At 42.4% G+C, this 13830-nt stretch overlaps 1 protein-coding gene across 2 annotated transcripts in view; it reads right to left on the bottom strand.

The window, feature by feature from the left end:
* Window positions 1-2223: 2223 nt before the first annotated feature.
* The window catches only part of zeb1b (zinc finger E-box binding homeobox 1b), a 57073-nt gene continuing 45466 nt past the window's right edge, over window positions 2224-13830 (bottom strand). Inside the window, exons 4-8 of one of the 2 annotated variants that reach the window (XM_020638570.3) lie at window positions 12384-12586; window positions 11557-11662; window positions 9401-11106; window positions 6970-7150; window positions 2224-5800 (exon numbers count right to left, since the gene is read on the bottom strand). In XM_020638570.3, the coding sequence (XP_020494226.1) occupies window positions 5106-5800; window positions 6970-7150; window positions 9401-11106; window positions 11557-11662; window positions 12384-12586 (2891 nt within the window). In that variant the 3' untranslated portion in view covers window positions 2224-5105. Of the gene's footprint in view, window positions 5801-6969; window positions 7151-9400; window positions 11107-11556; window positions 11663-12383; window positions 12590-13830 lie in introns of both variants that reach the window. The other variant, XM_020638569.3, reaches the window with a different exon arrangement.

Below are 13830 nucleotides of genomic sequence, written 5' to 3' on the forward strand. Positions count from 1 at the left end.
TACTTCATCAGGCTTTTGCACCATTATTGGCAAGAGCACTCCATATCCTCTTAGCAGTTATAGCTTTTCAATTTTCCTTTGAAATGCTGAGCCCAGCAGAACATATGGCAATATCTAGGCTTTCAGTCCTGGATTGGACTGAAAGCCTGTAAAATGGTCCCGCATCCTGAACACGCAGCCACAGGCGACACACTGCGACCTTTTTGGACTTTGAGAGCGGCGCTGTGAACACTGTTCAAGACATTTATAATAGGCACAATTACAAGACGCTGTTGGAACAGTTTGACACAGTAATGTTATGCTGTTAGCTGTCCTGTAAAGCATTATTCCTCTGCCAACCCCCTCTTTCAAGGGTCTCTGGGGACTCATTTAACATGATGGCAGGGTCAAACCTTCTCTGTCACATCACACACACACACACACACACACACACACACACACACACACACACACACACACAAGGACTTTTCCATGCACGCTCAGGTAGTTACAGTCGTACAATTTCTTTAACCAACCCCCCCTCCAGACAGACAAAGAAGCTGAGGCTGGTGTTGTTCCAATCCCACTCACATCTTCTTTTCCTTCAAACAAAGACACCAAATCTGCAGCACCTTCTTAAGACTTAAGGACTTTCTTGGAAACATCCCCCTGCCCCCCTCTCGGAAGCTGAACTAGTTCTTATTTCTGGGAAGACAACAAGCATTCGAATGAGAGGGGGAGAGAGAGAGAGAGAGAGAGAACTATCAAATATGTCCACCAGCTATTGTATCATTTTCAGCTCCTCAACAGACTATGGATTTTTAGTCCATCCCATTACTAATTCATGCTGGTGGGAGGGGGCTGAGCGTGAGGGGAGGAGGGTCGACCCTCCTGGAAACCTAATCTGGATCAATAGGGTTGACCTTGGGCTCGGCTGCAAACATGCAGACCGGACCAAAAAGGGGGCTCTCGCTGATCCCTAAACTGGGTATGTCAAGTAGTGAAATAATGGCATGAAGAGAAGTCTGACATTTTAAGAATAAACTTGTTTGCATTAACCAGAGTTAAAAGAGAAGTTTAACAGGCTCAATAAAACAATGGTCATCTAAAATCTCTCTGCAAATGTCTCGTCTTTCTTCACAAGTTACCTGAAACAGCAGTCAAAAAAATAAACATGAATTACCAACCCCTTAAATCTCAGAATATTCCCTGTTGTTTAGTCCTTATAAAAAACAACTTGCTAGATGCTGAGGGTTTGTTCCTTTGGTGATATGCAGCTCTATGTCTTGTCCAGGAGAAGTCACTTTCTGAGATCTCTAGCCCTGCCTGCCTCTGCTTCTTTCTTTTTCTTTTTTTAAGCTAAGCAAGCTGTCTGCTGTCTGCAGCTTTTTTTTTTAAATTTACTTGGGGGGGGCTAACAGACCCTATAACAATTCAGCATAGTCATGGAAAATTCAATGAATTATTTTCTCCAGCTCACCTGGGTGTAACCTTTGTCTCAACCACAAACTGTGCTAGAAAATTTGGTGATAATATTGTAGACGCTACCAGTTAGTTGAGTCACTATTTACACCAAATGAGGCATAGGCCTATTAAAAAAATGAAATGTAACAGACTTGCATTAACAAATATACAGTTTAACATCAGCAAGTCATTTGAGGAAGTCAACTGGATTCAACCAGTCCAGTTGCCTTTGGATCAAGCTTCGAATTTACCCTGACCTTGAAGACTGACAATACAGGCATCGGAAAGTCATTCACAAAGGCAACTATGCTAATTTATTTAGCATAATAACAGTATCTGGTCAGTTATAGAGTCTGTAGTGGTCCGCTCCATGTTGGACCATTATGCAATACAAATATTATACAAATCACATACACTTATTTGGAGGTTGGTGCTGCCTAAAGATCAGTTGACACAAGTCAAAGACAACTAGCATGTTAGCTTCTGCTGTGTTGAGCTGATTTCCTTTACTTCCACTGGTGGTCTCCCTGACAATCCAAACAAGAATAATGAGATACTTTCTGCAGAAGACTTCTATGACATGATATTATTATGTGGCCAGTTGTATTTAAAACAAGTGAAAGTAAAGAAAACCCTCTCTTCCCTTTCTTTTAATACTTTTTTAAATTGGTCCTTTTTGAGATTTCTTTAGTAATATGGATTTAAAAAGTTGCAGTGCAAGCAATAAGTCAGTATTGTGTGTTCTGAAGGCTTTCAATAACGATACGAAAGGAAACCCAGCAGTTTGTAATTGATGTATTTTATTGTGAGATGGGGAGTCATAAAAAAAATTAACAAAAAACAAAAGAAACAACCAAAAGGACAAAAAAAAAAAAAAAATCACTATAAAAAATATGACGGTGTTAAAGGCAGGGGCATATAAAAGTGGGTGTGGTCTTGACACTGACATATAAAGTAACAAATTGGCACAAATAAAAACAGAAGAACATACGTCAATATTATTTTGGCTTGGCAAAAAAAAAAGGACAGTTTGTGTGGTTAAGGATAATCCTTCAATAAAACAGCACACACTCATGCTATTAGACATACTATTAGTTTTCAAAAGTTCAGTAGCTTCATATTAGAGAGGGGAAAGAAAACTAAACTAACATGAGAATGGATGCAGAGAGGTCACAGGTTCCAATTTTCAGGCTTGCAGGGTGCGAGTTTCTTTATTTCCCGAGGAAAACTTCAATTTGTTTGTTCGAAAAAACATACTTCAGTACGCCGGAGTCTCATTTTTCCAGGCTTGTAGTTATTTGCCTTTGAATGTATTTTTTTTCCCATACTAAAATATATTATCGTATTAATACAAACTACAGTATTGTACACTACATAGTGTAATAAATAACCATAAAGAAATATAAAAAATAAGACACATAAATATAAAAGTTCTCTAGGACTAAACAGACACACCCATCTCCCTGTGGGTGGGGATAATACTGCCATTGCTGAAAACATACAGTACACACACTGAAACAGAACATACAACAACAAAAGAGACAAAATAATAATAATACTGACAGGTAAAAACATGTCGAATGAAACTCCTGGGATTCATATTAGCCTTCATTTTGTTACCTGAAGAGACATCAGAGCGTGTCATGGTGTGTTAAACAAGTGCACTAGATAAGCTTTGAAAAGGCAGGACACAGTTAACAAATCATATTTCACCATCCATTAGAAAACATGTGCATTGTAATCCATAAACCGCTCAGATTAGAAACAAAATAACCTTTCCTAAAGTCTATATGATACGTGAAAACGTGGTAGGCTGAACTCTGCTCTCTCAGGTGCGGTGCATGGCGAGCCAAAGTCAACAGTATTCCGGCTTATTGGTTGATCTGGGCTCCGGCAATACCTGATAACAGCTGCTAAGCTTCAACAGCAATTTTCAATGGCACTTTTGATATGCATGTTTCTCTTCTTTAAGTTTTTTTTTTTTTTTTTGCATACGGCTCGGAGTGGGGGGAAGGTATAGAGAGGGTCAGACAGTTTTCTTACTCCTCTTTATGCTCACTCTGAACATTTAAAGTAACAGTTTGACATTTTGGGAAAATATCCTTATTTTTGTTTGTGTGGGAAGATAAATATAAAGGTTGATACCGAGACGATTCAAAAAGGAGATGGAACAGTAAGGGTCACTTTCTGTATATCAGATGTATAACAGCCATGATCTCGAGGCCATTCTGGAAATTTAGACACTGAATGACATGCTGTTCTTATTTTAGACGTATCAGATGAAAAATCAAAACACAAATGTGTCTTCTCTTTGTTAGCGCTGAACAGTTTCCTTTGCCACTCCTCCAACCAGATACATAGAAATTTAAAGGAACTTCTACATGTTAGTTGATATTTCCTTTAAAACACTTTGAATTTAATGGAGTGGGAAATATGGACCAAGCCCACATTGGAACAGGAAGTGAAAACCTTTCCTTATTGGTGTAGCTTTTTTGCATTAACTTTGTGAGGAGACTGTTTATTGATACTTTCACTATTGTTTGGTTGATGTATGGCTTCAGCCAGGAGAAGTTTAGCCTCGTTTAGCATACTATAAACAAGGCTAAACTAGCATACTCAACAGGCTCTTTAGTATGGCAAACATTGAAGCTGCCATTTGGGACTTGAAAGAATGGGTTACATACTCAGAGAAAAAACACACAGAATAACTGCAGCTGTACATTTAGCCTTAGCTAGAACTTAGCTAGTTCCCTATGTCCTGGTCTTCATTTTTAGCAAAGCTAGTCAGCTGCTAGCGTGTATATTTATTGTTGAGTTATGATTGTGGTATCTACCTTCTTGTCTACCTCAACCAAAAAAAAGAAGAAATAAGGATATTTCCCAATCTATCAAACCCTCTATGAATGAAACTTTGACAACTATGTGTCTAAAATGAACTAAATGACCAAAAAGACCATCCTCACACTCCTTTGTTTTTCTTCTTAAGGCTCGCAGTCCAATCAAAAGAACATCAAAAAGAAACGTCATGCTAACATCAGCTAGCGTGATGGCGTGGTATATCTAGTGCGGTAATACTGAAGGGTAGAAACACAACTAAACTGTTTAATCCATAGGTAAACCAAGCCACTTGTAGTGCACAGGATTTTTCTTATTTTCCCTCCAACTTAATAAAATACTGACTTTTTTTTTGTTCATTGGCAATAAAAAGGTATAGAAATATCTCCCAACTGTACAGCTTTTAAAGGTTAAAATATGAGTGATAAAATTAGTAACACTGATAAAAAGAAATGACCCAAGGTGTTTTAGTAATAAAACATTATCTAAAACGTGTCGGCTCTAGCTTCCAAAGTCTGAATAATGCATTTCCTTCGTTTGTTAAAATTCATGTTCGTCTTCATTTTTTTTTTTTTTACAAATGGATTTTTCTTACAGTGAGACATCGTTCTCCTGTGGAAAAGTCACTAGTATTTTTTCAGGCACACCTGGATTTCTACACAGTAGTGAACTGAAAGGAACAGTCAGAGTGACCGGACATAATCTCCTGCGTTCCTCCTCTGCACGGGGAGAGGAGGAGTCTGATTGTGTCTCATGGAGGAGTCGGGCTCCTCTTTTAGTCAACATCTCCTTCCTCCTGCAATGTCTATTTCTGGTCTTCAGAAACCTTAGTTACTGTTTGTTTCGCCTCCACTCTCCTCTGCTACCTCCCCTTCGGCTTTCTCCTCTTCCGTCACCCCTTCTTCTGCATCCATCGCCTCCTCTTCCTCCGCTTTGTCTTCCTCCTCTTCCTGAATGCTCCCGAGCACCTCCTCCTGCCTTGTGTCAGCCTCCTCTTCTTCCTCTTTCATTTCCACCTCTGTCTCCTCCTCTTCCTCTGCTCCTTCCTGGACCAATACTCTTTCTATCTCCTCCTCATTCCTTTCTACCTCCTCCTCATCCTCTCCTCCTTCATCCTCTATCTGCACCACCTGGATGTCATCCATGTCCACTGCACCATCCTCCATCTCCTCCTCTTCCTCGCTCTCCTCGTCCTCTCTGGTGCTGCTCCCTCGCTCGTCTGAGTCCAGTTGGGATGGCCCAAGGAGCTGGCTCTGCAGCCGTCTTAGGGCCTCCATCTCTGCTTGGATCTCTGCCTCTTCCTCGGGGCTCCCTGGGACTCCTCCTTGGCCCTGCGTCTCCTTCTTGCAGTAGGAGTAGCGGTGGTTCATGTGCTGCGAATAGGAGCCAGAGTGGGAGAAGCGCTTTCCGCACTTATCGCATTGGTACGGTTTCTCCCCCGAGTGGAGGCGCATGTGTTCGATCAGGTGGTGTTTGTGTTTGAAGGCTTTGCTGCAGATGCCGCACTCGTGTGGTCGCTTCCCTGCAGAGGGAGAGAGAAAAAAAACAAAACATGCATCAACATCTCTGTTTGAGAAAAATGAAATAATGTTGAGCGAGGAACCGCAGACATGGCAGGAAAACAATAAACACTGTAGAGTGATGTAGGAAAAAACAATTGGTACTTTCTGGTATCACTTCCATATGTCCAAGTGTTGAAGAATGGCAGTTCAATAGTCTTAATAGACTGTGCCAGACATATGGGTTTCATGGGTAAAACTTTTACTGGTTATTAAATCTCTGTGGTTATTTTTCATCAAGGGTAAGAAGGATAGAATAAGTTAAATGACAACTTTTATTTTTACACCTACATCTCATCAATTGATGTACCATCCGACTACTGGGTGATGGAATTATATATACTGGTTAGATGGCCAATAAGACTGTTCTTTGAGATAATTGAGATAATTTAAACGAGGTAATTTTGCCTAGATTTAATGATGAATTATGTTCTTGAGATTTCTTTTCCTTTTGGGTTGTTGATTTGCTTTTCACCTAATGCCCTACAATTTTTAAAAAGTGAGTAACAAGTGAAGAGAAAACCAATCACAGCAGTGCAATCAGTGAATCCCCCTACATTGGTGTGTGAAAGGTTGATGTTGATGTTCATAACAACATCTATCATCAATGTATCCAAGGAGAACGTGTCAAAACAATACAACCAAATCTCAGCAAATGCGCTCCAAAAACCTTCAAGGAAACTTTATCCAGGCAGGGAGCAGCTAGTTTCATGAGGTCATTTGGAGCTGAAAACTGTGTTTGCACGCCAGGTATCGGAGTAATAAAGAAAAAAACTGAAACGCCTCTGAGAGCGTTGACCTGCACTTGGCCACAGAATCATCATCCTAGAAAATCCAAATCACTACCAGAGCTTGCCTCTTGCAACATTTGGTGCTTCACATGAGAGGCTGGCAGTGCAGAGGTGGGGAGTTGGCGGAAAGAACTTCTCAGACCTCTTCTGTGCATGTTGAGTAATACCTGCTGGAAGGGAGTTGTCCACCCTTCGTTGTGCTGGAGCTCAAAATCCCCTTTTTGCTCACACTCTGACTCATCTTTCCCAACAGAGCCAACAGTACGTGACATTTAGACACGTTCCGGTTCTGTGTTTTTTTTAATGTTGGCCTGAGATACACTTAATAAACTTGTATTTACCTGTGTGTTCATATTTGTGTCTCAACAGCGAGCTGCTCTTCTGGAAGATCTTGTCGCATAGGTCGCAGGCATACATGCCGCTCTCTGTCTTCTTCATCTTCTTCCTCTGAGGGCCCGAGTCTGAGTCGTTCTGCTCCTCCACAGTGGACACGCCCTCTGAGCCTGTGTCCTGCCTCTCCTCCTGGAGAAAAATGACAAATCACAGATGTATTAGTGGGACTTAAAAAAAGACTTTTTCTATGTTAACAAGTGACTCAGAAGGTTTTCCATAATTCCAGCACAACAGAACAGATAAATCTTTTAGCCGATAAATCAAAGCCTGTATGGTCCTATCACAAGTGTTGTCCTGATATAAGCCAATATGAAAACTTTTTTTACAGAACATAATATGCAGAAACCTTTCCTGGGGCTATAAGTTGAGTTGCACATATTTTGTCCAGAAGAGCTTATTATTTAACTCCATTGTTTATAACTCTGGACACAGTCTGACGCACATGTAGCAGAGCTGAGCAGAGATTGGTCTGCACAAGATTTGGTCGATAATGTATAATCAGTGTTTCCCCTAGGTTTAAAGCGTTGGGGGGGTGGGGACAAGCCGACATGCCGACACAGCGACACAAACACTTGAAGGAATCTTGGTGTTCATGTGTTACTTTTAATGACAGATGTCATATTCTATCGGAAAGGTATCCTTAAATGACTTCTTTCCCTGATTTCTGACTCTATCCACTATCCTATCCCTACAATAAAGGCACAAAAAGCCCAGAAATAAATCTTTAAAAAAAATAAAAGAATATAATGGTAGGGGAAACACTGATAATAATGATAAATAAACTGATTTGATTAAAAAAATTCACTTTGGCAGCCATATTGGCAATTGCTTCTATCAGTCTCTGTATCAGTCCAGCTTTAACACCAATAGTTAACAAGTGGTGCGTGTGCATTGCAGGAAATGATGCCCTGTCATAACCTCCTCATGGCTCTCTCTGGAGACAGTTGTGAAATTGCACTTAACCAATATTTTCCTTGCTATGAAACAGCTTATGAGCACACCTGCAGTTTCCCACTCTCTCCCTGGGCTTGTAAAACTCATCAGTGATGCAGTCAAAGGATGTGGGGCAATATTAAGGAGAAGATATATAATACACCGGGCTCTGTTTTTACAGGGCAGGTCTATGCCAATCCACTTAACATGAAAGTATAATACAACAACAATAAATCAATGAGGCAGGCAGAGGTGCGCCGTTTAAACAGATTCCAGCAGATCAATAGGGGCTCTGCAGTAAAGTGCAGCCTCATGTCCTCCTGGTGACAGCCCGGCAAGATCACTCTCACACACACAGATCTACATCCATCATTACAGGCCCATTAGGTGTCTCCACAATGAAGAACTATTAAGGGCTATCATTTTTACAAAGCGCTGAATTCTGACATTCCTATATATGACTTATTGATTAGATTTAAGATTCTTTCAGACTATCTATCATGTTCCAATGCTTTTGAACAATAAGAAGTAATGATCCGGACTGAAGGGTTTGATTGATCGCTCCCAAAAGAGAAAAGCCAACTTGATTCCAATCCACTTACCTCTCAAAATGTCTCAGAGTAGACACTGAATATCAGTTAATTTGTAGAATAAGATTTTCTGAGTAGAAAACTGTAATACAACTGAAAGGCTGAGGTAGCTTATGAAGCTGTAGACATTTTAAATAAGTCTTTTCCAGACAGTATTTTAAACAGTAAGTCATTGTTAAGGAAGGAAAGAAAAAAGAGCAAGTTTGACTTTTTCAGAAATGTACTTTTAAGCTTTGTTGGAAAGAGTAAAAAAATAAGTACCACTCTTGTTTCTGTACCATAATTATAAATATAACAGCTGGTCACTCAAAAACACTATAGAGACAACTAGTTCGGCTATTTCCAAGGGTTGAAAAAAAAACTACCACAAGCTCTTTACCCGGTCACTATTGAGATGTACTATGTTTCATCTGTTGAAAGTTCAAAGTCTAAATACGCCTCATTGTAGTTATATGGATGCTTATGTCCTTGACCAGTTTAATGACTAAAGTCACAGTCATTGTTTTTTCTTTCCATCATTTTAAGGGGATAAAACCACTTAGGCTCCTAATGATACATCATCAATTAAGTAAAATAAGTAAAAAAAATGGTTAAGACAGCTTTTTGCATTTGAAGAGACCCAAGCTTTCTGTCTCCTGCCTTTGCCCAAAGCTAAGCTAAGCAGCTGGCATGAATTTTATATCTACTAGTACTGATATTGGTCTCCACATGTTTGAAATCTTCAGTTAAAAAATTTGAGAGTGGTATTGTTGTGCAAATCTACCTGAAATAAATAATACATATTTGAAAATTGTCCAAATATACTATAATCACAGACAGAGGAGCTCAGCAGGCAGCTCAGAGGTAAGCTGCTCACCTTGATTCCATTGAGGTGGATGGTTTCCTGTGTTTGGGTCCCTGCTGGACTGCTTGCTGTAGTGGTATAGGAGTAAGCCAGCTGTGGGATCAGGATAGTCTGTTTGTTGTTAGTGGATAGTGCCCTTAGGCATTGCATTGTGGTCACAATGTCCAGGGGTTTGGCACTTGGTTGGCTGGCGTACAGTGCGATAGGGCTGCCGCCCATGGCTGAGAATGGGGATGCCTCTTTCTTTGTGCAAGTTAAGTTTAGGGGTTCATCCACAATGGTAGAGCCGGAGGGAGGGGAGGGGTAAACACGGGCTTTAGCCACCACTCTGTCCGCCTCCTCTCTTGCGGGCTTTGGCAGCGACAGGTCTAGGGGTCCCTCAGTGCTCTGGGAAGGCTGGGCTGGGACGGGACCTCCTGCTGTAAGATTTAGTGGCGAAGGGGAGGCCGGCGAGCTGTGATTGCCGTTGACCTCAGCTGGTGTGGCTTCTGTAGGGCTGTCTGTGTTCACAGAGGGGCTCATGGCCGTGTCCTTCCCTTGGACCAGAGACACCACACTGCTAGCTTCACAGGTGTCCTCTTCCTCTGAAGGAGGTGTTGGTGCACCCAGTGATATCTGGCCCTCCTGCATTTTGTCAAACCACTTCTTAACCACGTTGATTGGTAGGCTGACTGAGTCAGAGATCTTGGCCAGCTCGTCCTTGCTAGGTTCTGCGTTTAAGGCAAAGTAGGCCTTGAGCAGGGACAGAAGGTTCTTGGGCTGGTTGCAAAGTCCTCCCTCTGACAGCAGGGCAGCAACCGCAGACTCGGACTTATCCAGGCCTGTTCCGTTTAGCCTGAGTCCGTCCTTCTTACAGTGCTTGAGGGCATGGAGAGATTCCAGCCCACCGGGACAGCTATCACACAGGAGACAAGTTTTAGTGGTCTTTTCCTCTTTTTCTTTAGTCTTGTTGGGCCTGGAGCCTCTCATGGTGAGATCTTCAGGAAGTTTCTGGGACTTGAAGGTGTCTGTGGTGTTCTGAGCCAGTGAGATCTGCTCAGGCTCTTGCTTTAGGTTTTTGGCTGTGATCTGGCCCTGGTTGGGGTCTAGACTGTAGTTTATGATGATTTTTGCATTTCCATCCTGACCCACAATGGGCAGACTGATGGCTGAGATGAGTTGCTGCTGTGCGGGGTGGAGAGTTCCAGTGGTTAACCCCGAGTTCAGCTGCCCCTGTCCTTTGGCATTGCTCTCTAGCACCTGGCGGATAACATTTCCATCCACTGCCACTTTTAGAGCATTTTGCAGGTCTGCCAGGTTGATGCTGATGGGTGACATCAGCCCCACAGTGGGAAGGACCACCGCCTGCACTGTCCCTTGCAGAGGAGCCGCAACACCTCCATTGAAAATCCCTCCGTTCATGGCGGTCACAGAAGAAGATGTAATTAATGTTGGCTTGTACTCGTAGTCCACAGGTTCAGTCTTGATCTGGTTGAGGGGCAGCTGCTCCTGCAGGGGCTTGCTGTGCTCCAACTTCTCTCTAATCTGGGTGCGGAGGACTGAGGGTGGCGTGGACAGCACAGGTGACGGACCTTGGTTTTGGGCTTTGGTGTTCCCCGAGCGTGGCCTGCCGTTCACTGAGATGACGCTGATGCACTTCTTACTGCTGATGTGGGAGCTGTATGAGCCTGAGTGGGAGAAGCGCTTCTTGCAGTTGGAGCACTCGTAGGGTTTCTCTCCTGAATAAAACCACAATATGTATGACAGACAGAGAGAGAGAGAGAGATGGAAAAGAGGGGGGCGAGAAACAGATTTCCATTAGTGAATGAAGCTAAATGAACAAGCTTGGCTATGAGCAGGGTGGCAGGAAAAAGCTCTAATGCATTTCAACGATGCTTAAATGTTGATGTAATGGCACCACTGGGCTATGCCCTTCTCTAATTGCTGTCCCATAATGCCAAAAGAAATACAATTATGTCACATATGAGCTCACAATACACTGAAACACAATGAAGGAGATCTAAATACAGAGAATTGGCCTTAACATAAATAAAAGATAAATGTTTGTCCAATGGACATTAAAAAAGCTGTGGCCAGCAGAGATTTAACACTAGCACACACACACACACACACACACACACACACACATACACAGTATGCTGCCATGGTGACAGGGGTTGTCCACTCACCGCTGTGGATGCGTAGGTGCTCCTTCAGATGGTGCTTGTATTTAAATGCTTTGCCACATTCAGTGCACTTGAATTTACGATTGCCTCCCGACTGTGTGATGTGTCTCTGTCAGACGATGAGGGGGGGGAGAGAGAGGGGACGTTCAGTGAGATACACAATGAAAACACAACCTTTGAACTGCTACTAATTCATGTCACTGTGTCATTAATCAATTGGGGGCAAAAGCTCATGTTTATTTATCACGTTGAGAAGCAGGCTGCTAAAGGAACAAGACTTAAGCATCCATGTGGGTTTGCATAATTAGAAATCACTTTCTCATTGAATAATTAAGTATTCTACTCATACTAATCACAGGTAATGAAGACACGCTAGAGAATATGTCTAGTGTAATACTGATATGACACACATGTATTACTATACTGGGCAGGAAATATTGATATTTTAGAGGAAAAAAATCCCCAGCCTCAAAGTTTTTAGTTTTACTTTACTCTTTTTTTAGTTAACAGTAATTAACATGTTACAATCAGTGTTCTTTATCTTTATTATTGTACTCTTTATTTGTGTTGTCCTCCTTAAATCATTTTAAATGCAACTGATTTCTTTCACGTGTCTAATTTGTACATTTAGATTGACTGATCAATGATTAAAGCAGAGAAACAGTTTCTACTTCAAGTCTTATAAAACTAAGAGCAATAATGAAGACATTCAAACATTTGAAGACAACAGGGCAGGTGATTTTTCAGTTTATGGCAGTGAATCTATTTATTTAGTTTCCTGCCCTGACTTGTATGTCATACAGTTGTTGTTTTTTTATTATTTTTTTTACCTGATCCCGTCCGCTCTTGTGGACTGTCATGTGCCTCTCCAGTTGAGCCCGATACGCGAAGCTGTAGCTGCACTCGGGGCAGTTAAAGCTCTCCTCGGTCCTCTCGTGCCTGTACTTTATGTGCTCCTTCAGGGAGCTGTAACGCTTGTAGCCACGTGCGCAGTACGGACAGGTGAGCAGCTGGGAGAACGAATCAGGGGTTCCTGCTGGGAGAAAATACACAGAAGAGGAGATAAAGACATATGTAAGAGTGAAAGGAGAAGAAGGGGTTAAAAAACACACGGTCAACAGGGAGGGCTCTTTGATGTTACACAAGGCCGACCAGTAACACTCCTCTGCTATTTCACCAATCGGTGACAGATCCTCCCCCACAGGTAAACAGCACCCAGGTAACCAAATGGATGAGAGCTGATTAGTGATCCATAGTAATGCCTTCCTGCCGTTTTAAACACAACACACTCTGTTGACTGAATTTTATTTTGCTTTTGTGCTTGTTGCTAACACAAAGCCGAGCAATTACAGCTTTCACTGGTTTGATATTCCATCTTTTGATTGCCCATTGTGCTTTAGAAGCGTTTCAGAAACACCCACGCATGTAAGAAAAAGTGAGCTTTGTAAACATCAGCCGCCTGTGTGGATCCCTGTTGGTTAGCAGCGGGTCTCAGTGGCCCAGGCTCCCACACAGGTAAAGCATTATTTCGTTAACAGGTGATGTATTAAGTTCCCCTGCGGTACAGGTGAGGGCCTGGGGATGAGAACGCACACACAGTATCGCACAGGTAGCTGTGAGTCAGAGCTCGCACAGACGTGACAAATTTACTCAGGTGTTGCCGTTTCTTTTCCTCCTTTTCTCTCTCTCTCTCCCCCCCCCCCCCCCCCCCCAGCTGCAGCAGGTAAAAGCCAAAAGCCCAGGAGCAATAAAGGCCCCAGTGTGCTGCACTTAACAAATGGCAGTGTGTGTAATGATGTCGGAGAGTGGTGTTAATGGGGTGGAGTTTACACCAGAGGTGAGAAGGGGAGCAGGTAGAGCCATCTCCAGGGGGCCTGTAATTACTGGGTAGGTGCAGGAATAGTGTGAGAGCTCAGTGACTGTGAGCTCTCAGGTGGAAACTGTGTGTGTGGGTCTGTGCGTGTGTGTGGGTCTGTGTGTGTGTTGTAGGGACCCTACACCCTGCTCGTGTGCCCTACAAGTAAAAACATATATACATTTGTTAGCTTAAAGCTTAATGCTTTTTACATGCATCGGTCAAAACTGAAGTCACTCTGCCAAAACAAAAAAAATTCAAGTGGGGAGGGGGCAAGACTAGACGTAGAAAGAATGACATGGAAGTGGGAGACAAAGACGAAGCCCATTTAAGCATCACTGTGTGATGGATTCCTCGAGGTGAATTTTCCAGATTTTTGTATAACATGAATGGGCTGTCGATGCCTTGTGGTGCTTTCCTGT

This window comes from Labrus bergylta, chromosome 20 (genome assembly GCF_963930695.1).
Source record: "Labrus bergylta chromosome 20, fLabBer1.1, whole genome shotgun sequence".
Classification (NCBI taxonomy): domain Eukaryota; kingdom Metazoa; phylum Chordata; class Actinopteri; order Labriformes; family Labridae; genus Labrus; species Labrus bergylta.